A 25,917-nucleotide genomic window follows, 5' to 3' on the forward strand; every position below is an offset into this window, starting at 1 on the left:
TAAACCATACAACCGCCATCGGAATCGCCGACTGCGGCGTCACCGGAACTTTATTCATGTCGTAATAGGTTAATGCCGTCACCGGCTACCAAAAATAAGCTCATCACATACAGCCGACAGAATCCGGTGATATCAAGCAAAATACGACTAACGCACAGAATACGACTTGACGATGCTCTGAGTAGAGTACGAGATACGAGGCACGAGATGGTAGTAGCCGTAGCATTGTATTACACCGTGGCTGGCCAGGCCTAATCTTGACACAAAAAGTGAAAGATTAAGTATTTTGAAATCTTGTTGTATGCCTTTTATCGCTTGACAATTGCAAAACTCAAATGCCATCACCGCCACAATTCACTGGAATAGAACTTCACCATCTCCACCACATTCCCACAAAATCACCACCACCACTCTTTTCCCCTGCCATCTTTTTCCCCAACCCATCTTTTTCCGAAATTTTTGAAAATCACTGCCTCCGTCCCACATCCCATTTTCCACTTTGCAGCCACTGCCTCAAAACCAGCCCACAAACTCCCTCGGATGACCTCGGGCTTGGCGGAGGTAAGCGGACAAAGAGCGATGGCAAAAACCCAATAAATCCAAACGCAGCAAGTGGAAATCCAAAATCAATTCCGATTATTTTCCTTCCCTTTTGAATCGCCGTACCGCTTTCCCCGTTGTCCCACTTATCTGCTTTATCTACTACTGAGGGCCTGCACTTGCTCAAAGCACACCTCAACCACTACCACCATGGGCATCAACAATCCAATTCCCCGGAGCTTGCGCAGCGAGTCCAAGTATGTAAAATCAAAACGATTCTAGAGTTCCCACTAACCCCAGGAAAGCGGCCAAGATCCTTGCCAGTTTCATCAAACCCAACCAGTTTGTCGGTGCTGACCAGGTGATTCCACCTCATGTGTTGAAGAACGCCAAAGGATTGGCGGTGATCACCGTTTTGAAAGCCGGCTTCTTGTTTTCAGGAAGAGCCGGTTCGGGTGTCATTGTGGCCCGTTTACCCGACGGCTCCTGGTCTCCTCCTTCAGCAATCGTCACTGCTGGTGCTGGTGTGGGAGGCCAGATTGGCGCTGAACTCACCGATTTCGTCTTTATCTTGAACACCAAGTCTGCTGTCGACACGTTTGCCCAGATGGGCTCGGTCACGTTGGGTACCAATGTTTCCATCGCCGCCGGTCCGTTGGGTAGAAATGCCGAGGCAGCTGGATCGGCCACCTTGGGCTCGGTTTCCGCCATTTTCGCCTATTCCAAGACCAAGGGTCTTTTCGCCGGTGTCTCTTTGGAAGGCTCGGCCATTGTGGAGAGAAGAGAGGCCAACAGAAAGTTCTACGGCAACAACTGCAAGGCCAGAAACATCTTGGCGGGCCAGGTGGACGTGCCACCAGCCTGTGAGCCTCTTATGCGTGTCTTGGAGAGCAGGGTGTTCAACTACAACCTTGAAGGCGAGGACTACTTTGACGACGACTACTACGACGACATCCCCGATGAGTTCTCGGACCTGGCCTCCGAGTACTCCAGAGGCGGCGCTGCTGCTGCCAGAAGCCGTAGAAACAGAAGATACTCCGAAGACTACTCGGACGACGACTACGACGATGAGCCCCGCCGCTACAACCGCACGGAGTCCTACAGCCGAGGCTCCAAGACCGGTCGACGCTCGGCCTGGGAAGACAACATCTACGACGGTGCAGGCCGTAGCCGTCGTGACAGTGACCTAGACAACCTTGGTTCAAGACTTGGCAAGACCCACTTGGGCGACAACAACAGCCCCTCGCGTCCCTCGGCGGCCTCCAAGCCCAACTTTGGTGGTGCCCAGAAGACCAACGCTACACAGGCGATTGCCCTTTTCACTTTCAAGGGCGAGCAGCTGGGCGACTTGCCGTTCAAGAAGGGAGATGTCATTGACATTTTGAAGAAGTCTGAAACTACCGACGACTGGTGGACAGGCCGCAACAATGGAGTCAGCGGCATTTTCCCTGCCAACTACGTCGAGTTGATCTGAGGTGTAGACGTTTGATCAGGGGCGCCAGCCCTGCCTGCTGTACAATATATACTTTATAAATGTCATCTGTCGGGGTGTTGTAGGTGTGGCTGATGCTGCTTCCATGATAACAAGCGCACTGGACGAAATAAATTAACATTTAATCTTTTGGATCTCAGATATATTCGTTTTCGACCAAAGTGAATCCTTATTCTTTCTCTTAGTCATCTCATCGCTCATTCGTCCTGATCGTGTCAGCCGCTTCATTGTCTCGGACTTCTAATGAAGTATTCCTTGCATCACCATCTACAACCACCAATCACAGAAACCTGCCTCTTTACATAATGTACTATCTATAACCTATACCTTGAAAACCTGCTCGATAAAGTGGCGCACGACGACCTTGCCTTCGCCGAAGGTAGGGTCATTATGACGATGGATCACAGCCGCATGCGTCGCCTTGGTGTTACGGATGATCACTGGGAACTTGTTCCACTGAAGCGTGTTCAATCCCTCCACAATCTTCTCCTGCCTCCAGTCGAACTTCAACTTGAAATCGTCCTTCACCGCCTTACCCTTGAGGTTCACCAACCCAGGCTTCGGAAGAAGCTTGCTTTCCTCGTTGGTCGAGTTATCGTCTGATGTGGGTTTTGAGGAGGCGGGTTTTGAAGAAGATGGCGATTTCTTGGAGACACTGTAGTGGTAGTCGTAGTAGCTGGCGCTGTTGACGGCCTTGAAGATCGAGTCGACGAAAAGCTCAGCTCTGTCGTGGATCCTCTCCTCAATGGCCTCGAAGTACGTCTCCTCGTGGTCCAGGTCGGGCTTCTGCATCTCCTGGAACTCGGATTTCGTCAACTTGGGGCCCTTCTCGAGGTCATCGTCATTGTCCACCAAATCGTACAACACAGAGAGGCTGTTGGGGCTCTCCTTGTAGAAGTTGCGGAGTCTTCTATTGAGCTGCACCCGCTGCCAGATGGCGTTGCCGAGGAGATAGATGGAGTAGATAGGCATGGTGACAATGAGAGACGCCACAATCTTGCCCCAGACAAAGATCTTGTAGAGCCAGCGCAATGGGTTGAGAGTCCGTTTCTTGATAGGCCTCTCGATCTTGCTGAACGAGATGGACCGCGTAAAGTCAATGACATTGGGCTCGTAGCCCTTGATGTACTCCAAATTGTAGGCGCTGAGCGACTCGTTGACCATGGCGTTGAAAGGGTCAACGTTGGAGATGAAGGTGGTGTACCAGCTGGTTCTGCGGTCGTTGATGGCATTGCCGTAGAGCGAACGGTGCTGGAACGAAGCCAACGCCTTGTAGAACGGCAGCTTCGAGTCGGCCATCCACACGAGTAAGGGCAACTTATCGTCGTTCCCCACAGTAGCGGTCTTATCGTTCAAGAACATCTGGTGGCCCGTGTACACCAACACGTACGGCGCTATAAGATTGAAGATCTTGGAGGAGAGCGTCAGGCTGATGTTGTTGATGCCAACGTGGGGCGTACAGAAGGTGACAAAGTGCACTGGTTGCACCTGGTCAAAGTACTTGTGGTGGTAGAGAATGCCCAAAGCGTAGCGGGACATCAAGCCACCCAAGGAATAGCCAATGACCGAGATTTTCGTAACTTTGCCACCTTGGTCATTGAGACGCGACGTTTCGGCAAAGATCTCGTCGGCAACCCTCTTGCCATTCACGTCTATACCATCATAAGTCTTGTACCCCAGATGCGAGCCCGTCTTGTAAACCACAATGGACTCTTGGGCTTTTGCGTGTCGCTGGATCTGATCAGCAAGATACAGCATGTGGGACGAGTTGCCCCATACTCCGTGCACTAGCACAACAAGGTGGTAATCCATGGTGGTGGAGTATGAAAGAGGACATGATGATGCTTATATAGCTGCTGCATGCGAGTGGTGAATGTGATTCTGGCTGCGAAAAAGTTGGCCTGCAAGAAAACCACCATAACCAGTACCTGAGCCTCGGGAACAAAAGCACGAAAAGTAAACAATGGGAACGAATTCTGCACAAGCCGGCCGCTGGCACCTTATCAATTTTTTTCCTTAATTAGCAGTTCCCCGTCTAGGGGCTCAAGCCTAAGTCTTAATTTGATAGACGCACAATGGAGCTGCTCCGAGGGGTCCGTGGACGTTGGGGGGGCACCTACCACGTGATCGGAAACCTCCTATTACGGGAAATCTCCACCAACCAGAAAACCAGAAAAAGCGTAATTTTTCCCTTTTTTTCCATCCAACATGCTTTTTTTTCCTTTTGTACGTCCAGGGGGCCACTTTGCGCTTGACATGTGCGGGCGAAAATCCACACCTGGAAGTGTCTCGAAACGATCGGCGAGCATAACGGCGCACATTTCTTTGCTGCCCCTAGCCGTCTAGAATGGGAGTTAACGGACTGCACATAAGGCAGGGTTGTCTCGCGATAGCCATGTCTGGGTTAGGAAAACACGGCCAACCCCTCAGTGGAGGGAGATAATGGCGGGGGGTTGGAAGCTTGCGGTTGAATGGAGGTGGGTGGTAGGGTCGTATGATGCCACGTGATGGCAGTCACGTGGACCTAAGTCGACCCCCATAGTTATAGACCTAAGTCGACACCGTAGTTAGGGCCCTAGTCGATCCCATAGTTATGGAGCTATTCGATCCTGTAGTTATAAAGCTTGAGCGGTGGACCTAATTTGACAGGTGGGCGCGGTTAATGCAACAACGTTGAATTAGGCTTTGAAATTCCGGTTGAGAAGGCCACCCTATAGTGGATATGCGCCACTTCAGATCGATAAACGTTGAAGCGCTACAATATGATGTCTTATGAGCTCGACGGCCAATTTACTACCTCACACTACCTATAATTGCCTCCGGGGAAGGGAATTGGCGGCCTTCCGTCAAAATGAAATTGTCACGTGATGTGTCACGTGCCTCCGCCAAATCCACCCCTACGCCAACTTTAACCCCCAAACCCTAGTCTCCAGTCCCTTTTCAACCCACCCACCGTCCGTTGATCGCCATACGACCCCCCTGGCACCGTCGGCTACGGTACCTGAAAATTTCCCACCTGCACACCCAGACGTGTCGTTCGCGAGTAAACACCAACAAACTCCTCCTCTTCAACCAACCATGTCGTACCAGGACTACAACACGTCGTCTTCGGCGTTGAGAAAAAGAAGGACCATCAAAAAGTCCATCAACTTCTCGGCCATGATTATTGGCGAGTCCGGTCTGGGCCGTTCCACCTTGATCAACTCCCTCTGTGGAGGAAATTCCATAGTTCCCACGTCTCTGACAGCCACCCAGGACTCTTTCCAGAAGAGGCTTACGTTGAGGCACGAAAACGTCGAGTTGGAGGACAACGACGGTCACAAGATCTCGTTGAACATCATCGATACCCCCAATTTCGCCAATGCCATTGACTGCGACGATGACTTCAAGATCATCGTGGACTTCATCAGACATCAATACGACGAGGTGCTTTTGGAAGAGAGCAGGGTCAAGCGTAACCCTCGTTTCAAGGACGGTCGTATCCACGTGTTGATCTACATGATCAATGCCACGGGCCATGGTCTCTCGGAGATTGACGTGAAATTCTTGCAACACGTCAGTGGGTTGGTCAATGTGATTCCTGTCATATCCAAGGCGGACTCCTTGACGCCTGCGGAATTGAAATTGAACAAGAAATTGATCTTGGAAGACCTCAACAACTACAAGATCCAGTACTACAGATTCAACGAGTATGAGTACGAGCAGGACTACATCGACGACGAGATCATCGAGTACAACAAGTACTTGAACTCCTTGATTCCATTCGCCGTCATCGGTGCCAACAAATTCCAGGAACTGGGCGACGAGGACGACCTCTTGAAGTTGCGCGTGTTGAACCCAGCATACGCCAAGCCCATCAACATCGAATTGCCTGAAATCAACGACTTCACGATATTGAAAAACATTCTTTTGATCACACATCTCAACGAGTTCAAGGAGCGCACGCACGAGGTCATCTACGAAAACTACAGAACCGAGGCCTTGTCCGGAAAGAAGTTCTCCTACAGCAATAACGAGGAAGAGGAAGACAATGGCGAAAAGAAGGAAGACGAGTCGAGCTACCTAATGAAGGAAGAGCAGATCAAGTTGGAAGAAGAGCGCTTGAAGAAGTTCGAGGAGCGTGTGCACCAGGACTTGGTGAACAAGAGAAGAGAGCTTTTGGAGAGGGAAAACGAGTTGAAGGAGATCGAGAAAAGATTACTCGCCGAGGGATTGAAGTTCAATGATGAGGGCGAGGTGGTCAAGATAGACGAGTAACTAGGGACATAACAATTCTACATGATTCAAATGCCCGTGCCAGTAATTTTATTCTAGTATACAAATCGTGTCTATGTAGCAGCCAGGTACTTGTTCACGATTTCGTCGAACTTGGCGTTCTTGTCGTCCAAGTCGGTGAGCAACTGGTGCTCGGCGTTGGCCTCTTTCAAACGCTGCAACAATGCAGAAACGTTGGCGCCACCGTTGGTGAGGTAGTCGAACGTCACCTGGTTGGCAATGAAGTCGTCATTCTCGTTACCCTTGTAGTTGAGAGCGATAATCTGGTTCAACAACTCCTTGGCTTCTGGGAAGTGCTTCAATTGCAATGTCATGACAAGCAAGACGTTCAAAATACGGAACTTGCCCTGAGGATCGTCGTCAAAGTCGGAGGACAACATTTCGTCGTAGAAGTAGTATGAGTTGGAGATGTTGTCGGACTCGCCCTTGATAGACAATATCCAGCTCTCCAACACCTGGTAGATGATGTTGTCTCTGGCCTGTGGTGGGAAGTTTTGGAAGCTCTTGTAGATCTTGTCAGCGTCAGAGAAGTTCTCCTTGATCAAGTACAACTGAACGAGGATCAAGTATGGCTCCAACTCCTTGACGTTGTTTGTGTTGTAGTTTGTGTATTTCACGAGAAGCTGGATGGCCAGGGGAATGTCCTTCTTGAATTTGACGTAGTAGAGAGCGGTTAGACTGGCCTGCAACTCAAACTCAGCATCCACAACATCGTCAAAGTAGGTGGATTCGTCAATGCCAAACGTCATCAAATCGTTCCAAGCTTGCAAAACATCGAAAACATGGGTCAGTTCGGGGAAAATCAGCTTTCCTTGGTCAATCAACTGAGAGGCATCTTGGGACAAGGCAACACTAGATCTCACTTGGAATTCCAAAACTCTGAGTTTGTTTTCATGAGCGAAGGAGTCCAATGAGTATGAAACAACCTTGTGATGTTGGCTGGTGAAAAACTGGTTTCTGATGGTGTACAACTCGCCGGAATCGCTAAATTCGTCCATGGTGGTTGTGGAGTGTTTCTGGTTTTCAGTCGACGTGTATAAGCCTGAGAAGTAGTCCTACGCAGTGTGCAGGCAAAATGGGTGCAAAATGCTTCTGGTACCTAATATCTATAAACGTTTCAGCGAGGGGGGATATCATGTCACTCCCGATGCTGCTTTGGTAAGATTGAAGCTGGGGTATTGGAGTTTGTAAGCTTTGGTGTAGTCGCCGTGGCGCTTGCTCTTGGGATCGTACCTGGATATCCGCAAGTAGAGTGCAATATCGGCAGGATCAGCTTGCTGAACCATCGACATTTTGACAAGCTTGTCGAGGTGTTTGTTGTTTTCGACGAGTTCGGTCAAGTTGAGCTTGCCTTCGTTCACGTCAATGTATCTCTCGACGTCGTTGACCAAGAGGGAGACATGGGTGTACTTTGTGAGCTCGTTGGTCAAGTATGTGCTGTTCTTGACCTCGGCAGTGTCGAAGCTGTCTTCCCAATAGATCATGCCATCGGCAGCATTCACATCGAAAATTGTCGGTGGGGTAATCTTGCCTGCTGGTTCACCACGCAAAAGTGACAAGTTGGTTTCGGCAATGGAAGCATAACCCCAACGAGCAACACCAGAAAGGAAAAGTCCGAGTAAAAGACCCTGGAATACGTATGCGGTACGGCCTCTAGTGGAGCATCCAGGGATAAACATCAACGCAAAAATGTAGTGATGGATACGGAGCGTCAAACCGGGAATCCATGCAATCGCAAACAACGCAGCAAACATCATGATGTATACTTTGATGAGCTTGTTGAATCTACCTGAAAGCCATACCAGGTATGCTTGAGTGACGACGCAAACGACGATAATTACTGCAAATACAGAAACTGTAAGAAGCGCACCCGGTTGGGCCTTGAGGTCTTTAAGCGTGAGTCTGTCAACGGGTAGTCTATCGAATGTAATATTGTTGAGCACGCCAAGCCAGAAGAAGGGATACCAAAAAATGAGTCTAGACATTGGTGATCCTGTAGGAGTTTGATCATCCGCCGGGTTGATGTTCTCCTCCTGTGGCTTGCTGAATGTTCGTTTGATGCTGACCTCCCACAAGAAATACATGACAAAGCACGTAGGCAAGAATCTGCCCAAACTGAGCGAGATCAATTCGTAAAAGGTTTCCAGGCTGGCTGGGTCAACGAGGGTTGGCGGGTCTGTAGCCAAAGTGATGGTCCAGAAACCCACCGACATGATGATCCAAATAAAGACTGTTGAAGAGCCCAAGATGACGATTGGCAAGCCGAGCAAGATGTTCAAGAAAAGCACCACAAGTCTAGGGTCTTTGCAATGCGAGACTTTCGACTCAAGCTCTGAGAACACATACGAAGTGGGGAAGAAGGAGTCGAACTCGATCGAGTCAGAAACGCCATAGTGGCCCTTTTGCGCTGCAAAAGACGACTGAGGACCGCTGCTGAAGGACGCTTTGGCACATCCACCGTAGAAAGGCGATACTATGCCAGCATGCACGGCAGCTCCACAAGGGAACGAATCGGCCCTATACGGATGAGTAATAATGCCATTTTCATCACGTTCCTTTTCACCGCCTCCAACAAACAACCCTCTATACTTGATCATCTGGTCACCCACAGCCCTCAGCGAGTAGAGCCAGCTACCACGGTCACACAAGGCGGGACACCGGATGATCACATCTTTGTCTTGATGGAGTTTTGGACACGCTTTTGCGTCTAGCCCGCACGCAGCGTTCTTTCCTTTCCAGAAGTCGTAAGCATCGGTACACGTTAACGAGATGACCGTAGCATCTGGATCTCCCTTGACCTCAGGAACTTCAGTGAAATAAGGAAGAAGCACCCTGGACCAGATGGCGATCCAAACAAGCATGTACACAAGCAAAACGATCACTCTGGATGTGGGCAGCACCTTTCTCCGGAACCGGTCCGGGAGTAGTTCTAACTGGCGAAGTTTCCATATCGGTTGTGGTGGATCGTCACGAGGATGAGCAGGGCCCCTTGCCCAGGCAACAAAAAAGCTCTTCACGGAATCTTTCCATGTTTTCGGATGAAGAGCTGCCCATCGGGTGTGGAATTCTGGTTCTGGCGTTTCTTCCGGTGAGCTCTGTGGTATTTCCTGAGAAGTCACATCTGGAGATTCCGAGCCGATCTGGCTCTCCGGATCAGGCCGTTTATGTGTTAACAAAGACAGCCGCTGTTCATCAGACATGCTTTTATTGAACTAGGGCTGGGATCTATGGTTCTAGGGTTTGAGGTCTTGGCTCTTTCTCGGTCTTGTGCTCCGGCTTCGTGTGCCGGACAGACCACAGATCAGGGTCACCGGATATGGGTTACATTGGTGGATTTTGAAAAGTGATTGTGATTTTGATGATGGCACTTGGATTGGGATGAAAACGCTGTGTTTTTGGAGATCGGCCCAGGGTCGGGGCTTATGCCTAGGGAATGCCGCAACATGATGGGATAGATAAGGATATGCCTAATGGGCGGGCAAGCTCAAAATTTGGGGAATTTGGAGAGCAGCTTTATTTTTGATTTTGACGTTTTTGGTATTTTGTACTTCATGGTTGAGATATTTAGGGAATGACGATTTGGTGATATCTTGAGATGTCAAGCCATCGTTCACAGTGCATGACAATGGAAACGAACGAAGTATAATAAGAAAGGCTTGGAAAATTTGACCTCTAAAAATCACTGGAATTTTCAGATGCTACAACTCCATAAATCTAGAAGGTATCCGTACGCTGAATACATGTGCTTGAGTGCTCTGCACTGTGCATATTCCGTATCAAGAAGACCCACTTGAAGAACCACTTTGTGTCTCCTAAACCACGCCACAAATATTTCGTTAATTTCGATACCCGGAGGTGCTTCTGGAAGATGCGGCAAAATACAAAAAGTTGACTTTGTGGTACCAAATCTGCAAGAACCTTAAATGTGTGGCGCTACGCAACATTAGTGCAACCGATCAGAGTCCAATGAAAAATTGGGCCCTCAATGTATTTCCACTTTTCATGAACTTTATTATTTTTTTTTTTTTTCTTTGACTGCATTCCCTTCATCAAACCACCACTACACCCCACATTCATATCGGATTATCGTAAAATTCCTATGTACCAAGAAGTAGATTATTACCATGAGTCTGGACCAAAGGCCTCGCCGGGCGCAAGGGTCTTAGAGCGGGCGGTGTTCGCCAAGTCAGAAGTTCTATCCAAGATGCTGTTGCCCCACCACGATGGGAAAGTGGCATTTGTCAAACTCAAACACAAAAAGATGATCAACGAGGACCATGCCAAACCGATATCCAAACCAGCGGAAAGCGAGTAGTTGTACTTGAAGTACCAGTGGGTGAATCTCTTCTTGATGAAGACACCAAAGAGGATACCCACGGCACAGTAGTTGACGTAGTTGTAAGGAGTGGCTGGAGGAATGTAACCGGTACCGGAGAAGAAGACAGGCCAGTTGAGCCATCTGACTGGGGAGTTGGGCCACTTCTTGACAATGAGCCAGTTGACAACGGGCAAAAGACCAAGCAAGAAGAAGAACAACAACTGGTAGTAGATCTGGCCTTGGGAGAACATTCTGCCTGGACCAATGGCACCCCAAATAATAGAGGCGTTGAAGAACACTCTACCGTTGGGACAGGAGTAACCGTTCTTCTGCTTGGAGTCACACAAGTTGTCAATGTTGCCGTAAGCCCATCTCAAAACACCAATCTGGACAAGAGAGCCCCAGATGGTAGCCCACAATTGGGCCCAGAAAAGAAGGATAGGCTTAATCTTCATGTAGTGACCGAGCTTCATGTCCTGAGCAAAAGTGACGGCCTGGTTATTGGTGATGTAACCGTAGGTCTTGAAGAACATCATGGCCAAAGGCTTACCTGGGACCATGTAACCGATAATGAACTCAGTGACGACGTTCAAACCAACAGCGATGTTGGTGATGGAGTAAATGATACCAACAGGCAACAAGAAGAACACGGCGATCAAAAGAGCCACGATAAGCGACCACACAGGCATCTCGGTGTTCCAGCATCTGATGGTGACGATAGAAAGGGCAAAAGCACCGAGGAAGACAATCAAAAACCACCATTCTGGAATGTTCTTGTAGTGAGCCCTCATAAGACGCTGGTGGACATCGGGTCTCTCCTTCTGTCTGATTTGGTTCATGATATCCTCACCGTGGAAAAGAGCCGTGTGGACCACAGTGGCAATGATGGAAGCAAACGACATACCGTAGGAAATGGCGAAAGTCGTCGACATGAACAATGGGGAGTAGTTCTTGTATGCTTCCTCGTCAAGGGTCAACTCGTTGACGTTCATGATTTTAGACACATTGTACACTTCACCATAACGGTCGTACGAGTCGGAAGACGACAATGGCATGTACTTGGAGTACCAGGTGTTGGTCCAGTAAAGAGCAGCCACGATGACCCAGTAGATCACCACAATGGAAAGGGCGATGGTGAGAATGACAGAAGCTGGAGGAATCAAGGGAGAACCAATGTAGCCTGCAACCTGGTTCCAGTCAAAAGTGATTGGCATCAAACCCATACCAGAAGCGGCACCAAACACCTGGTTCACGGTAGCGTTATCTGGAGCAATCCACGTTGGCCAGGCAAAGTAGGACAAGGCCTGGAAAATGTAGCCGGGGAAGAAGTACCACACAAACGAGCATGCAAACACAATAGCGAAGAAAGCGTATCTGGAGATTTTCCAGCCGTTGGCTCTGTGGTTTTCGTTAACGTGCATGTTTGTCAAGAACGTAGCGGTGACAAGGTTGGCGGGCCACACTGCCGATGGCGCCTCCACCAAGATCTTTCTGGCCATACCGGCCAACGAGAAACCGATGATTTGTGTGGAAAGAATGGCACAGATGGCGAAACCCACACCGTAGTCGGAGTTGTAGAATTTGTTTTGAGCCAAAAGAATGTCTGTGGCGTAAGCTGCACCACCGCCAAAAGACACAGAGCCCATGATGGTGATGATGGTGTGCTCCTTCAAACTGAAGGGACCAGGGTTCAAGGAAACACCGAAGATCTTCCAGTCGGGAACAGCGTACTCCCACGCACGGCCAAGCGGGTAGGCCAAAATGGACGTAACGTATGTAGTGATGGAGAAGGCGGGTCTGTGGAAGGAGAAAAGCAAGTTCATACCACAGCCCAAGGTGGTCAAAATGGTACCGAGCACCCACATTCTGATGGTGTTTTGGAGAATCATCGGATCATCTGTAGAAGGCACAGAGGCTCTGACTTCCGGATATGGCGAGTCGTCTTCAACAGTGACGGCAGCGTACCCGTCGTTGGAGATCTGGGCAGCAATAGCATGGTCGATGGGGTCGAAATCCTGGGACTTGGAGACCGCCAAGGCAACAGGAACGTCGTTATCCGAAGAGGAAACGTTCTTCTCCTCTGAGCCGAGATCGACCTTCTTCTCCTGGAAGAGCGTGGCCTTAAGTTTGTCCATGGGGAAATACAGATACGATTTTTTTTTTTTTTGAATGGGTGCTAAATGCGCTTTATATACCCTCGAGTGCCGTGGAGATGCGTTATCGAGCCGCACGGCCAAATAAGCTTCCCAATCGAACCAAACGAAGCCATCCACCGAAGCGGTGGTATATAAAGGGCTCTCCGCCCCTGCTTTTTCGCAAAAACGCCTATTTTCTAAAAAACCTTGCCGTGCCCCTGGTACCCCTCTGTTTTGGGAATTTTACGCTGGTGCGTTTCGATACCAAATTCCTCACCTTGGCGCACGGCTACTCCACCCAGTGCCCCCGCCAAGCCAAGAGAAAAAGCTGTCAACGTCAATGTCATTTTATTTTAGACCTTGAGGCAGAACGGTGAATCGTAGCAAGCAGATCAGATCTTGGTTACGTGCTTTTTTGATAAAGATTGGTCACATTTCGAAACGGCATTTTACTGTATGCGAGGGGTGCCTTATCAGGGAGCCGTACCGCCAGGCGGCCGCTGAAATCCGTGTGGAGGAGCCACGCCTCATGCGCCGAAACCGGGCCGGCATGTCGGCTGTTGTCCCGGGGTTTTGGAGGCACCACATATTAAATTTTTTTTAAACTTTCTGGGATTTGTGGGCAGATTTCACTTTTGTCCAATTTGCATCTTTTCGTAATTTCGTCCCTATGGTGCTGCGGTTGACGTCAGTGAAGCGTCAGCCCGGTCGGCTTAGGCTCGCTACACACGATGACAGGCCACTACGTGCAGTCCGTGCCACACCTGCCCCGCTGCTAATCCTACATCTCAAACCCTGACATTAATTTATTTCCTACGGTCCCGTGACTCATCCAGAGCACATAGTGCACGATTCCGGGTTGTTGATCGCGCACGCAATAACCTGCGAGCTGTAGATGTCGCTCTCCCCCTCTCCGGACTTCTGTGCCTCGGGATCTTGTCCCTCGGACTTGTCGGCTTCGTTTCCGGCCTTGTCCTCAATCTTCAATTCCGCAACCAGGTTCTCCAACAGAGATGGCTCCGTAGACACGGCACGCGCATTCTCCTCGCTGACGCTCGTCACATTAGGCGAAGGCGTAGAAGACTCGCCCACAAGTCTCTTCGGAAGGTACTTTCTCTGGTTCAACTTCTCCAAGGAAGCAATGGTCTTACCGGCCTCACCGACAGAGTTCTTGTCGATGGTGAACTGAATGGCAGCAGCGGCAGCCTGCGTTCTCAAGTAGTACATACCAGTCTTCAAACCCTTCTTCCAACCGTAGAAGTGCATCGAAGTCAACTTACCCATTGTGGGGTCCTTGATGTGGATGTTCAACGACTGCGACTGGTCAATGAAGGCAGATCTGTCGGCAGCCATGTCAATGATGTGCTTCTGCGAGATCTCCCACACGGTCTTGTACAATGCCTTGATCTCGTCTGGCACATTAGGCAAGGACTGGATGGAACCGTTGTTGGCAATAATGTTACTCTTCATGGAGTCGTTCCAAATACCCAAGTCAACCAAGTCCTTCAACATGTGAGGGTTGACGATCTGGAACTCACCAGCAAGCACTCTTCTCGAGTAGATGTTAGATGTGTATGGCTCGAAGCACTCGTTGTTACCCAAGATCTGCGACGTGGAAGCGGTTGGCATAGGAGCAACAAGCAACGAGTTTCTAAGACCGTGCTTGGCCATATTCTGCTTCAAGGTGTCCCAGTCCCACAACTCAGTAGGCTTCTTGTTCCACAAGTCGTACTGCAACAAGCCCTTGGATGCTGGGGAGCCCTCGTAGGTCTCGTAAGGACCCTCCTCGGCAGCCAACTCAATCGAGGCCTCGACGGCAGCGTGGTAGATGGTCTCGAAGATCTGGATGTTCAACTCCTTGGCCTCCTGAGAGTCGAATGGCAATCTCAAAGCCATGAAGGAGTCGGCAAGACCCTGGACACCAAGAGCAATTGGTCTGTTCTTGAAGTTGGATCTTCTGGCCTCCTCAACAGGGTAGTAGTTACGGTCAATGATTCTGTTCAAGTTTCTGGTCACAACCTTGGTAACCTCGTGCAACTTGTCAAAGTCGTACCAGCAAGAGTTGGCGTCCTTGGAGACGAAAGATGGCAAGGCAATCGAGGCCAAGTTACACACGGCAACCTCCTCAGGAGAGGAGTACTCGACAATCTCGCAACACAAGTTAGAGGACTTGATGATACCCAAGTTCTTCTGGTTGGTCTTCTCGTTACAGGCATCCTTGTACAACATGAATGGAGTACCAGTCTCAGTCTGAGCCTCCAAGATAGAGTACCAAAGCTTCTGGGCCTTGATGGTGGATCTACCACGACCCTCTCTCTCGTATCTCTCGTACAACTCGACGAACTCGTCACCGTAGCAGTCAGCCAAGCCTGGGGCCTCGTTAGGGGAGAACAAGGTCCAGTCGCCGTTCAGCTCGACTCTCTTCATGAACAAGTCTGGAATCCAAAGGGCAGGGAACAAGTCTCTAGCTCTGATCTCTTCCTTACCGTGGTTCTTTCTGATGTCAATGAAGTCAAAGATGTCCGAGTGCCATGGCTCCAAGTAAAGGGCGAAAGCACCTGGTCTCTTGTTACCACCCTGGTCGACGTAACGGGCAGTGTTGTTGAACACACGGACCATGGGGATGATACCGTTGGAGGTACCGTTAGTACCAGCAATGTAGGCGCCAGTACCTCTAATGTTGTGGATGTGCAAACCGATACCACCGGCACTCTTGGAGATCAAGGCACAGGTCTTCAAAGTATCGTAGATACCGTCGATGGAGTCCTCCTTCATGGCGACAAGGAAACAAGACGACATCTGTGGGCTAGGGGTACCAGCGTTGAACAAGGTTGGAGAGCCGTGAGTGAAGTATCTCTGGGACATCATGTTGTAGGTCTCAATGACACGCTCAATGTCTCTGCCGTGAATACCAATGGCAACTCTCATGAGCAAGTGCTGTGGTCTCTCGGCCACCTTGCCGTTGACTCTGAGCAAGTAAGAACGCTCCAAGGTCTTGAAACCAAAGTAGTTGTAGTTGAAGTCTCTGTCGTAGACAATGGCGGAGTTCAACTCGTTCTCGTTCTCACAGATGATGTCGTAGGTCTCCTTGGAGATCATAGGCGAGTGCAAGTCAGTCTTGGGGTTGACGTATTCCCACAAGATCTTGGCCACCTGGGAGAACTGCTTGGTGGTCTGCTTGTGCAAGTTCAGGACGGCGATTCTGGCGGCCAAAATGGCGTAGTCCGGGTGGATGGTGGTCATGTAGGCGGCGGTCTCGGCAGCCAAGTTGTCCAACTCGATGGTGTTGACACCCTGGTACACACCCGAAATGACTCTCTGGGTGATGGCAACAGCATCAACATGTTCGGTGTCCAAGCCGTAGCACAACCTCTGGACCCTGGCGGTGATCTTGTCGAAGCGCACGGGCTCCTTGTGTCCGTCTCTCTTGTAGACGTACATGTTTAAATATGTGGATGAGTCAAAAAAAGACGCTGTGTTTTTGGGAGCAGAAGGTGAGAATATATAGTACGCGTGTGCACAGAAAAATTTGTCTCCCATCAAAACAAACCCGTGTCGCGCGACAATAGACGTGAGTCCCACTCGGCCATCCCTGTCATTGGCAGAAAGTAGGGCTAGGGGTGAAAAAGAAAAGAGATTTTCATGAAATCGTGAAGGATTTATTGAAGTTTGTTTAATTGTAAGTTGGAATAATCAAGAGGTTTTGAAAATATTGGCCCCTACTGTGGCTGACAAATGGCTGCAAAGTGCATCGTACTATTGTAAACATGCTTCGACTGACACGTCTAAGGCGTCATGAGAGCTCTGAAAGACGGGGAAGACCTCTAAACGCATTTCTGACCAATAACCTTTTTCCAGATTGCCCCGTTGACTATAGATCCCCTTCTTAAGCTAATCCAAGTACACTTTTGATCCCACCTTCAAAAGTCCACCACTACCACAGATCATGGGAATTCCACATCTTCTTTGTTCACTTTCAGGGTGAAATGTCGCTTGCCTTATCAGTCTGTGGCGGCTCCGGATCGGAGTGAAGTTGGACACAGGTTGTTTGTGTGTCCTGCCTGGGTGCAAAACGTCCTGTGTCAGATAAGACATCAACAAACAATACGATGCGTCCCGAGTGTCCCAAAACCGCTGATTTTCAAATTTTCAGGAGATTCTCGTGGTCAGTTACTTTCGAGCTTTATTTAAGTTCAAAAAATTCACCTTTATTTTCTGTTTTCTCGAATATCCGTGCAACGCGGTGAACGCGACGCCCAGACGTGTTCGTGGACGTGTTGACGATTTGCCTGTTTGGGCAAGATAATTGATTCGGTGAAGGACCCGTTTTGCTCTGTTTGCAGCGTTTGTCTATGCTTGCTTGCGGAATGTCGCTGAACGTGATTTCTTCATTTGGATCTTCGAAGCCCGTGGCTCGTATCTGATAAAGTGTATTGGAGGTACAGTTGAGACACGGGGTTCATCAAAACAGGAAGTTGTTTAGATTTGAGAAATGTGTAAAGATGGCAGACACGGCTACCAAACAGTAATTACTTGAAAAAGGAAATTATCAACTAGTCGGGGTTGGACATTGTGGTGATGTATGTAACCCGTCAACGGTCATCTATTCCCCTCCCTGGGTGTCTCAGGGATGAGATGTGATTTAACTCAGGGTTCTATAGTAGGGTTTGATGAAAACATCGTGTAATTCTTGTCCATATCGTGATACGGCACCGACCAACGGGATATGTATCCACGAACTCTGAGACAACGCTTTAAGTGACCAAATTCAGGGCATATTTCAATGATTCCTCGAACACTTAAGCCCTCGAGAAAAGCTACATGGCCTTTAAGTTAACGATCCATCGCTAGACGAGTTTTTCAGAATGTGGTTCCACAAAACAGCGCCCTCACATTGGTCGCTAAGTACAATGGAAAATGCCTGCGGTAGTCCCTCCCTTGTAGGTTGATGGTCAACACATACTCATAAGTTGTCAGGACGCTAAAGCATTTCCGTTATCAGCACAGAAGGTAGAAACTACGTCATTGTCTTGACCACTTTTCAGCGTTCAAATTGATGAGTTCTTGATGGATCTCTACAACAAGCCTCATTGAAATTTCTACACGGTTGCAAAATTGATACCCTCACCATCGCTATTACGGTGTTTGACGATTTTTCGTAATATACCCACAATAAAGCAGCATCTGAGCTACTGAATCCAGTTTATAATGACTCAGAAAGGTACGTTCATATCAAATTCAATTCTGGTAACTGGGTCTGTTTCTCCATCGCCAACCTTGCATTCCTTCTCACCTCACTTCAGGCCATGTCTTTGGATTCCCGACAATGAACTGAAGGTCAAAACCATTAAGCTCGTTCTGAAAGCAACGATACAGAAAACCCAATTTTTAGTAACCTGCTGGCTCCACTTCCTCCACCTTCAAAGAAGTCAGACTGGAGGTCCTGCAGACCACTCCTTATAGACTCCAAGTCCGAGATCAGAGCTATAGACTTATTTCCATCACAAGCCCCCACATTTATATTATCCTGACATTTTCTTAATTCCTGACTCCACCTCCTCAGACTAAGCCCATAATATTTCCAATCCATCTCACAAAAACCTGCCCTCTGTAACTTTTCACTTTGTGCTACATACTAAGCCTAGAGAACAATACGATCCACGATCCATCGAACGCACTAAACCAGCTGCATAAAACTCGACATAACCTCAGACTACTTCAAATCCACTTAACACCATCTACTTGACCGACGTCATTGTGAAAATTTTCAACATCTCCACTCCACAACTCAAGCCTCTTGGCCATGCTCGGAGAAAACCTCATTTTTCCGGTATCTCCTATCACCGTGTTGGGAGCCCGGCCTACCCTGGCGAATTCCACTCACCATACTGGAAACAGCAAGAGATCTCGTTATTTCCGAAAATACCCCGAGAAAAGCCCTTTTTTACCCCGGATTCTGAAGTCCATCGAACCCGGTTGCGAAATGCGGGGGCCAAAATCCTATGTCCGGTGCCGAGTATATAAAAGGAGCATCCCCTCGAAAAACGCCAACGCACAATGCCAGCTACACAGACCTGCTACGGATTCGAAAGAGGGAAGAAAACCATCCAGCGCTGGGATAATTGCCCCATTCCCACGCCAGGACCCAATGAGGTGTTGCTCAAGATCACAGCTGCCGGAATCTGCCACTCCGATCTCCATATCCTTATGGCCCAGTCTCCTCCAATGGACCGTATGGTGATGGGCCACGAGGTCTGTGGTACTATTGCCGAGGTGGGCCTGGCTCTCGAGGATCTGGGTTTCGAAATCGGCGCCAGATACGCCTTGTTGATCGGAATGGCTTGTGGTATGTGCCCTAACTGTCGTACCGGTAAGGACAACCAGTGTCCCAACGCTACTGGTGGCTACGGTATCATGAGTGACGGTGGCTTCCAGGAATACCTTGTCATCAAGCAGTTGCGCTGTTTGCTCCCGATCCCTGATAACGTGTCCTTTGCCCAGGCGGCACTGGCCTCTGATGCCATTTTGACACCGTTCCACGCCATCAAGAAGGTTCGCCATGTGCTCACGCCTACAGCTAAGGTGTTGGTATTTGGTGCTGGCGGATTGGGTCTCAATGCCCTTCAGGTCTTGAGAAACTACGGCTGCCACATTGTGTGTATCGACAAGAAGGGCTCGAATGAAAAACTCGCCTTGGACTCCGGCGCTCACGAATTCTACACGGATACCGAAGAATTAGGCGGTGTTGAGACGTTTGATGTCTGTTTCGACTTTGTCGGATACCAGGCTACCGCAGCTGAGTGTGCTGAGTATGTCGGCATGTACGGACACATTGTCGTGGTGGGCATGGGCAACTCGAAGTTGATGTTGCCTAACTACGATCTCTCGAGACGTGACGTGACTATCCACTACAATTTCGGAGGCACGTCTGCCGAGCAGTTGGAGATCTTTGACTGGATCTCGCGGGGCTTGTTGAACCCTGTTGTCAAGGAGGCTCCTATGGAGGAGTTACCTCAATGGATGGAAAAATTGGAGCGTGGAGAAGTGGTTGGAAGAGTGGTGATGGTGCCCCCTCAGAAACAGAAGTTGTAAGTGCTCGACGTTTCTGGACAGTGTAAGTATAGAATGGGCAGGGACCCCAGGGGAATGAAAGTCGTTTTGGCAATAATTGCCGATTGCTCAGTATCGCAATCTGTAGAGCTAGCGGGATATTCGAAAAATGATTCATGAATCCACGTTCCTGGACTTTCACTGTTGCTTGGTATAGCCGACGTGCATAGGTATAATAAGCTGTGGAGACCAAGATCTTGCATGCTTAATTGTTTGGTCTTACATTTCAAGAATCTTTTAAGCTGTATAGATCCAGCTCTCTAACTTATTTACTTGCTTTCCGATACAATCCCTTTGCACCTTGCACATCAACTTTGCCAACAACTCAGTCACAGACTGTCAAAGAACACAGCTAGACTCACGATTTCCACAATTCCAAAACTAACACGCTTATTGGACTCCTTTGAAGTACTCCATGCTTATTAGTCCAGTCAATTGTCCACCCAGCTTTGCTTGCTCATAGTGTTTCATAAGCCCAATGCAAGCACTACGGGCCCTGCTCGTAATTAAAGTTTAGCTCCACTTTAAAATGTGTCTCCAAACTGGTCCGGCTTATCCGCTCACACCAGTCTGATTCATCAACACACCCACGTACCCAGTATCAATCTCGTCGGCCCCTTCATGTCAACTGTCAACTCTACATTTCAGTCAATCGACTCTTGTCCCATAAGCTCTCTTGTGCAATGTTCATTGTTATACACGGACTATTTCTCATCCTTGGTGAAATCGCTGCGGTTAGTAACGGCCAATTGCGCCATAATTGCAATACATACTTGATGATCTTCTGGAAATCGAACTCCTCGTCTTTGTCGCCAGGCTTGGGACCCTTGGTAGTCTGGTCCACAACCTCCTGCTTGGCCTTCTTTTGACCTGGCCACACGGCTATGCCCACAACGGCACCGAGGGTGATAAGGGAAAGCTAACGTTAGTTTTGTCTGGAACCGACTCAATTGCATTTGCAACATACCACATGAGGCTTCACTGGCTTGCCAAAGATTTTGTATTCTGCGCCCATTTTGTTTGGAAGAAGTTAGTGAGCTCTCCGAGCGTGGAGCAAGTTCTGTTGGTCAGTGGGGCTAGTGTGGAGGTGTACGGGTGTTTGTGTGTGTGTGTAAGCCCATACCTTATACCGTCGCTGCTTCACGCCAGTAGTTTTCTACTCCAAATCGGGCTAGCAACGTTGTGGCCTCCTCGTCGGACGACGTGTACATGCGTGACCATTTTTTAAAGGAGAGGTGGCGCAATTGACCCTCCCAGACCACTTCGCACGGAGATCCGTTTGGCTGCGAATCCCAGTCAATACGTGAAGTCATGAGTCTTCTATAGAACTTGATTGCTTTTTCGCCTCCTTCGACGATGACCAAGTTGAAGCGGGGATTGAACAAAACCATCCCGTGGAGCTCCATCTGCTTTGCGTTGATGTCCACCTTGTACTGCTGTTTGGAGTCCATCTTGTCGACTCGATACACCGTGGTGAAGACCCCTCGGCTCAAGTCCCGCTCGTGCCTCTGGTGTATCTTTTCGTGGCGTTGTTCCTGCGTCAATTGTCTTTCTTCGTTGACTTTCATGTGCTGACGATGTCTCTCTTCGACTTGCTGTCGCACCTTCATCTCGACTCCAGTGGGGTCCTTGATGGCCTCGTTGGTGAGCACATTCATCAAGTTCGAAAGCTTCACTTTTGGAGGCGGAGGTGGGTCTAGACCAAGCTTGATACGGTCTTGCTTCTCCTTGTGCCTGGCTAGTCTTTCGTTTCTTCTCTTCCTCTTCATTTCCTTCTTCGTAAGATGCAACGCCAGCTCCACCTCTGTCCGGTTCACGTACACAGGGACAGGATGCTGGATATAGATGGAAACAGGCGCCTCTTCGGAATCGTAAACAAACTCGCCCTTGAACTCGTCGTACAGCCTCTTCTGGAGAAACGGTCTATCCCACGATTCGATCAACGGAGGCCATTGGGGCTTGTATAGCTGTTCACCGATATTTTCGTCAGGGAGAAGGTTCTTGCTGGCTAGTTCGTTTTTCCGCTTCTCCTCTGCTACTTCTTTCTTGAGCTTCTCTCGTAGCTGGTCACCTTGTGCGACGTACTTTCCCTGTGGATTGAGCGAAAGCGGCCTGGGTCTATGGGTCAGAGCTCCGGCAGCAGTTTGGTTTAAGTAAGGATTGAGTGACGCGGGGTCAAAGATGCTTCGTGGCTTTTTGGGTCCACCTTGGGCCTGAGGAACAGCAGCTAGGTCTCTCAAAAGAGGGTGAACCTCTGTATTGAGACCCAGTCGAGGCCCGTCGTTTTTCTGGTCTTTTTGTGAAGTAGATGATTTGCTTAGTGGAGCTCTGTCGTGTTGTCTGCTCTGACTTCCTGAACTTGAAGGTGTATTTGTGTTGTTGATGGTGATGTTTGGCTGGGACTTGCTTGGCGGTTTGACCTCCCTTTTTTTGTCCTTTGTAGGCTCGTCGTCAAAATCAAGACGCCGCTTTCCACGAGGTAGCTGCAGTCGCCAATTGGCACCCAGTGATGGAGGCATCAGAAGAAGATGTTGTATTTGCGATGGCGTGCAGGCAGAACGGTTGCAAATGAGTAGTAGGAAGAGCCTGATGGTGGTCAAACAATATATTGCGTTTTTTGATTTTGTTAAAACGTTTTTGAACTTGGTGCAGCATATTGGGTACTTGATGTTCTTCAGTTTGCCTGTTGTTGTCTATTTAACGCTTGTTAGGTGATGTAGCGTACTAGTGAAAGACTGGTCAATTGGGAGGAACGGACGTCCATTTTGATACTAGACAATGGTTTGGGCTCTTCAAGGAGGGCAGTTGTTTTCTTCACCAAAAACAGATTGTTTGTTTGCTATCATTTATTATTAATCTTGCACTCATGTTATCGTTCTCCTAATCATTAGTGGGGCGTTCTGTGTTTCGCAGCCATTTCTCACCTTGCATGTCAAATCATCGAATGTTATTAGAATGCAAAAGGTACAAATTTTCAGAAATCAGTCAAACATCTTAATTGAAAACGCATTTAAAACAAGAACATCCATCCGAATGGAAATACCCACTTCACCTTGAAAAACACCACTGGCTACTCTCCACCATAAGCTAAACCGTATACACCATATCACAAGCCAAACGACAAATTACACCGTCAGCCAAAACCCATACAGTCTGATCCAATCCAGATCCATTTCTTCCACCTCTCCCACTAAATTGCCAAACCCGTCTCTTTGTTGTTTTTCACGTCCTACCTCATCATCTGGGGTAACGCGCGTGCAGACCAGTATCAACACTATGGCTTCTCTAGACCTCAATCTGCTATTTGCGGGATGGCTCGAGGTCCAGGCGGCTGAGCTTACCAAAAAGGGCCTGAAGCTCGGGTTCGCTTACAGCAAGGCACATGACAAGGTGAAAAGTCATCCGGATCCTATTGAAAATGGGAAACAGCTACGACAGATTAGTTGTGTGGGTCAGAAGACGTTTGAGTTTTTGTGTGGCAAATTGAAAAAGCACTGCCAGGAGGAGGGTGTGGACTTTCCGGAAGGATTTTCGTCGTTCTTGGAGGAGAGAGAAGGCGGGAAAAGAGCTCATGAGATCGACGACGAAACCACAAAGAAGAAACCCAAACGAAGAAGCCTGTGGGTGCCCAAACGACGCTCGGGCTCCTGGGCGATCCTCATAGCATTGCATAAAAACAACGGATCCCAAAAAGGCCTACGAAAGGAAGACATCATCGCTAGTGCCTCAGAATACTGTGATTCTTCATTCACCGCCAATCCTGCTGCTCGAGACTTCTATTCTGCCTGGGACGGCGTGAAAACGCTTTTGAACCGAGAATTGGTGGAATGTGTGGGAAGAGCTCCTAAACTTTATATTTTGACGGAAACTGGCGTCGCAATGGCTCGGGTGATCATGCAGCAGGAGAACATCCACTCTTCACCGGCTCCAACGGTGGATTTGAGCTTTGATAACGGAGTCAGGGTCACGCCTGATCTGACACAGCTCTTTTTCGAGCCTTCGTCTAGTCCGCTACGAAGAAAAGCTCACGACACTGCCAAAAAAGTGTTCGATGGTGTCCCCTACGATATATGGAACCCGGAGGATTTCGAGGTGGCTGTTCTCTTTGACACACGAGAGATGCGTTCCCAGGGAGAACGAGATTTCTTCCAGAAACGTGTGGCCAACCATAATATATCCTGTGACGTGAGAGCCCTTTCCGTCGGTGATATCTTGTGGATCGCTCGAAATAAGCATACCAAGAAGGAAGCCGTCCTCAACTACGTCTGTGAGCGTAAGAGAATCGACGATTTGGCCATGTCCATCAAGGACGGCCGTTTTGTGGAACAGAAAAATCGTCTTCAAAAATCAGCGCTCAACAATGTCTACTACGTTGTGGAGGAAGGTGGCCTTTGCGATATGGACCGCATCTTGGAAATGAAAAATGCCATTCAAACCGCCATCTCGATGGTGATCACGGTGTCTAATTTATACTTCGAGCGTTTCAGAAAGTCCGACGATATTGTCGATTGGGTCGTTGCAATGACCAATATCCTCAAAAATCGGTACGCCAAAACCCGCCTATTAGTGCTCAGACCGTTATCTGTGGAGAACCAAGCTGAATACTCCGAGATCCTACAAGACTTTCGGAAAAACTTCGAAAAAAGACCGACGAAATACGAATGTGTTCACACTTTTCCAACATATCAAGCCGTTCTTTCAAAATCCGATATGATGACTGTGAAGGAAATGTTCATCCTCATGCTTATGCTGGTGCGAGGTATCTCACTAGAAAAAGCAGTGGTGATCCAGGCCCATTTCCAGACACCACGCAGGCTAATCGAATATTACCAAGAAAACGCCACCTTAGCGGAAGAAGATAAAAAATTGCTACTTTTCAAATTATTTGAAGATCAAGTGGGCAACAAAAAAATCGGAAAGGCTCCACTGACAGCAGTCTATGAGACCTGGGGCAGAGAGTAGTGGTATGCGCACGCCCTCCATACAAAAGTTTTCTCAATACGATTCGAACATCACCAAGCCTAACCACCTAATACCATGCATCCTACATCTTTGGCTTTGGGCAAAGGCACGCTCAAATACGGCGGCAAGTCGGGTATATTGCCCAAGTTGCGTCCCATTTTCAAGAACCCCATCATGCCACCTCCAGACTACGTGAAGGAGAAAGAGGCTAAACTAGAACAGGGTTACGCCAAGGGCGTCACACCACCAAAGGTGGACGGCCGTCGTGTTTCTCGTGTGCCTAAACCCAAGAAAATTGTTCCTGTTGAGGAGCTTATTCGCAAAAGAGTCGAGAGAGAACCCAATGTGGACGTCAGTAAGCTAGAAGGCGACGCATTATGGGCTTACAAGAGAGACCAGATCAGAAAAGAGCATTTGCGTGATGCCTACTTGACGGAGGCCAAGCGTTTGGAGAAGCTAGAACAGCTCAAGGCCAGAAAGCACGAGTTGGAGGAGCAGCACAAGGCTGAAGACAAGCAGCACGAGGACAGCGAGGCCACCAAGTTGACCTTGCCCACCATCGACTCTTACCTTAAGGGCCCAATCATGAGACAGAGGACCCCTGAGGAGAAGGCCATCAAGGAGGAGCAGAGAGCCTTGAACAGAAGAGTGGAAGAATTGAAGGTTCAGGAGGCCCGTGCCACCGAGCTCTTGGAGTTGTACCACGCTGCTGGAAGCTTCATCACTACCGAGGAGGAGTTGAGCGAGGCCATCCGTGAGGCCTTCGAAGTGAAGGTTGGCCAGTTCGAGAGCAACGAGCACTTGGTCGAGGACAAGCTCTTTGGCTACAGTAATGTTTACGCCAACACCAAGACCAACGAGCGTGCTGTCAAGGATGCCGCATTTGGCGAGATCGACGGCCAGCCAGGTCTCCAAACTGTCAGAGACACCTTGAGTGGAGAGAACGAGAAGTTGCGTCGCGATGCCCATGCGGAGCTCAACAAGGATGCATGAGGAAGAGAAGGGGAATAATGTACATAGCGGCAAAGCCGAAAACACAAACGAAGGAGCTGGCACATGTAGATAATAGTGAAATTATAGTGAAT

General features: G+C 48.9%; 11 protein-coding genes across 11 annotated transcripts; 5 read left to right on the forward strand and 6 right to left on the reverse strand.

Annotated features, from left to right (window-relative positions):
• Positions 1-750: 750 nt before the first annotated feature.
• C7M61_005013 (uncharacterized protein) lies at positions 751-2,014 on the forward strand (the record flags this gene model as incomplete). The annotated part of the gene is made up of 2 exons (XM_024860325.1): positions 751-797; positions 841-2,014. The coding sequence occupies 2 exons, from the start codon at positions 751-753 to the stop codon at positions 2,012-2,014; spliced, it is 1,221 nt and encodes a 406-aa protein (XP_024711543.1).
• Positions 2,015-2,353: 339 nt separating this feature from the next.
• On the reverse strand, positions 2,354-3,844 carry C7M61_005014 (uncharacterized protein; the record flags this gene model as incomplete). Its single annotated transcript, XM_024860326.1, has 1 exon — positions 2,354-3,844. The coding sequence occupies one exon, from the start codon at positions 3,842-3,844 to the stop codon at positions 2,354-2,356; it is 1,491 nt and encodes a 496-aa protein (XP_024711544.1).
• A 1,266-nt stretch (positions 3,845-5,110) lies between these two features.
• On the forward strand, positions 5,111-6,289 carry CDC11 (septin; the record flags this gene model as incomplete). Its single annotated transcript, XM_024860327.1, has 1 exon — positions 5,111-6,289. The coding sequence occupies one exon, from the start codon at positions 5,111-5,113 to the stop codon at positions 6,287-6,289; it is 1,179 nt and encodes a 392-aa protein (XP_024711545.1).
• A 71-nt stretch (positions 6,290-6,360) lies between these two features.
• On the reverse strand, positions 6,361-7,305 carry C7M61_005016 (coatomer subunit epsilon; the record flags this gene model as incomplete). Its single annotated transcript, XM_024860328.1, has 1 exon — positions 6,361-7,305. The coding sequence occupies one exon, from the start codon at positions 7,303-7,305 to the stop codon at positions 6,361-6,363; it is 945 nt and encodes a 314-aa protein (XP_024711546.1).
• A 135-nt stretch (positions 7,306-7,440) lies between these two features.
• Positions 7,441-9,507, reverse strand: C7M61_005017 (uncharacterized protein; the record flags this gene model as incomplete). The annotated part of the gene is made up of 1 exon (XM_024860329.1): positions 7,441-9,507. One exon carries the CDS (start codon positions 9,505-9,507, stop codon positions 7,441-7,443), a length of 2,067 nt encoding a protein of 688 aa, XP_024711547.1.
• Positions 9,508-10,426: 919 nt separating this feature from the next.
• OPT1 (oligopeptide transporter) lies at positions 10,427-12,760 on the reverse strand (the record flags this gene model as incomplete). Its single annotated transcript, XM_024860330.1, has 1 exon — positions 10,427-12,760. One exon carries the CDS (start codon positions 12,758-12,760, stop codon positions 10,427-10,429), a length of 2,334 nt encoding a protein of 777 aa, XP_024711548.1.
• Positions 12,761-13,588: 828 nt separating this feature from the next.
• On the reverse strand, positions 13,589-16,201 carry RNR1 (ribonucleotide-diphosphate reductase subunit; the record flags this gene model as incomplete). The annotated part of the gene is made up of 1 exon (XM_024860331.1): positions 13,589-16,201. One exon carries the CDS (start codon positions 16,199-16,201, stop codon positions 13,589-13,591), a length of 2,613 nt encoding a protein of 870 aa, XP_024711549.1.
• A 2,616-nt stretch (positions 16,202-18,817) lies between these two features.
• On the forward strand, positions 18,818-19,852 carry C7M61_005020 (zinc-binding dehydrogenase; the record flags this gene model as incomplete). The annotated part of the gene is made up of 1 exon (XM_024860332.1): positions 18,818-19,852. The coding sequence occupies one exon, from the start codon at positions 18,818-18,820 to the stop codon at positions 19,850-19,852; it is 1,035 nt and encodes a 344-aa protein (XP_024711550.1).
• A 408-nt stretch (positions 19,853-20,260) lies between these two features.
• PRP3 (U4/U6-U5 snRNP complex subunit) lies at positions 20,261-22,389 on the reverse strand (the record flags this gene model as incomplete). The annotated part of the gene is made up of 3 exons (XM_024860333.1): positions 20,261-20,288; positions 20,644-20,789; positions 21,031-22,389. The coding sequence occupies 3 exons, from the start codon at positions 22,387-22,389 to the stop codon at positions 20,261-20,263; spliced, it is 1,533 nt and encodes a 510-aa protein (XP_024711551.1).
• A 757-nt stretch (positions 22,390-23,146) lies between these two features.
• Positions 23,147-24,832, forward strand: C7M61_005022 (uncharacterized protein; the record flags this gene model as incomplete). Its single annotated transcript, XM_024860334.1, has 1 exon — positions 23,147-24,832. The coding sequence occupies one exon, from the start codon at positions 23,147-23,149 to the stop codon at positions 24,830-24,832; it is 1,686 nt and encodes a 561-aa protein (XP_024711552.1).
• A 75-nt stretch (positions 24,833-24,907) lies between these two features.
• C7M61_005023 (mitochondrial 37S ribosomal protein PET123) lies at positions 24,908-25,825 on the forward strand (the record flags this gene model as incomplete). The annotated part of the gene is made up of 1 exon (XM_024860335.1): positions 24,908-25,825. One exon carries the CDS (start codon positions 24,908-24,910, stop codon positions 25,823-25,825), a length of 918 nt encoding a protein of 305 aa, XP_024711553.1.
• Positions 25,826-25,917: the final 92 nt, after the last annotated feature.

This window comes from Candidozyma pseudohaemuli (genome assembly GCF_003013735.1).
Source record: "Candidozyma pseudohaemuli strain B12108 chromosome Unknown scaffold00020, whole genome shotgun sequence".
Taxonomy (NCBI): Eukaryota; Fungi; Ascomycota; class Pichiomycetes; order Serinales; family Metschnikowiaceae; genus Candidozyma; species Candidozyma pseudohaemuli.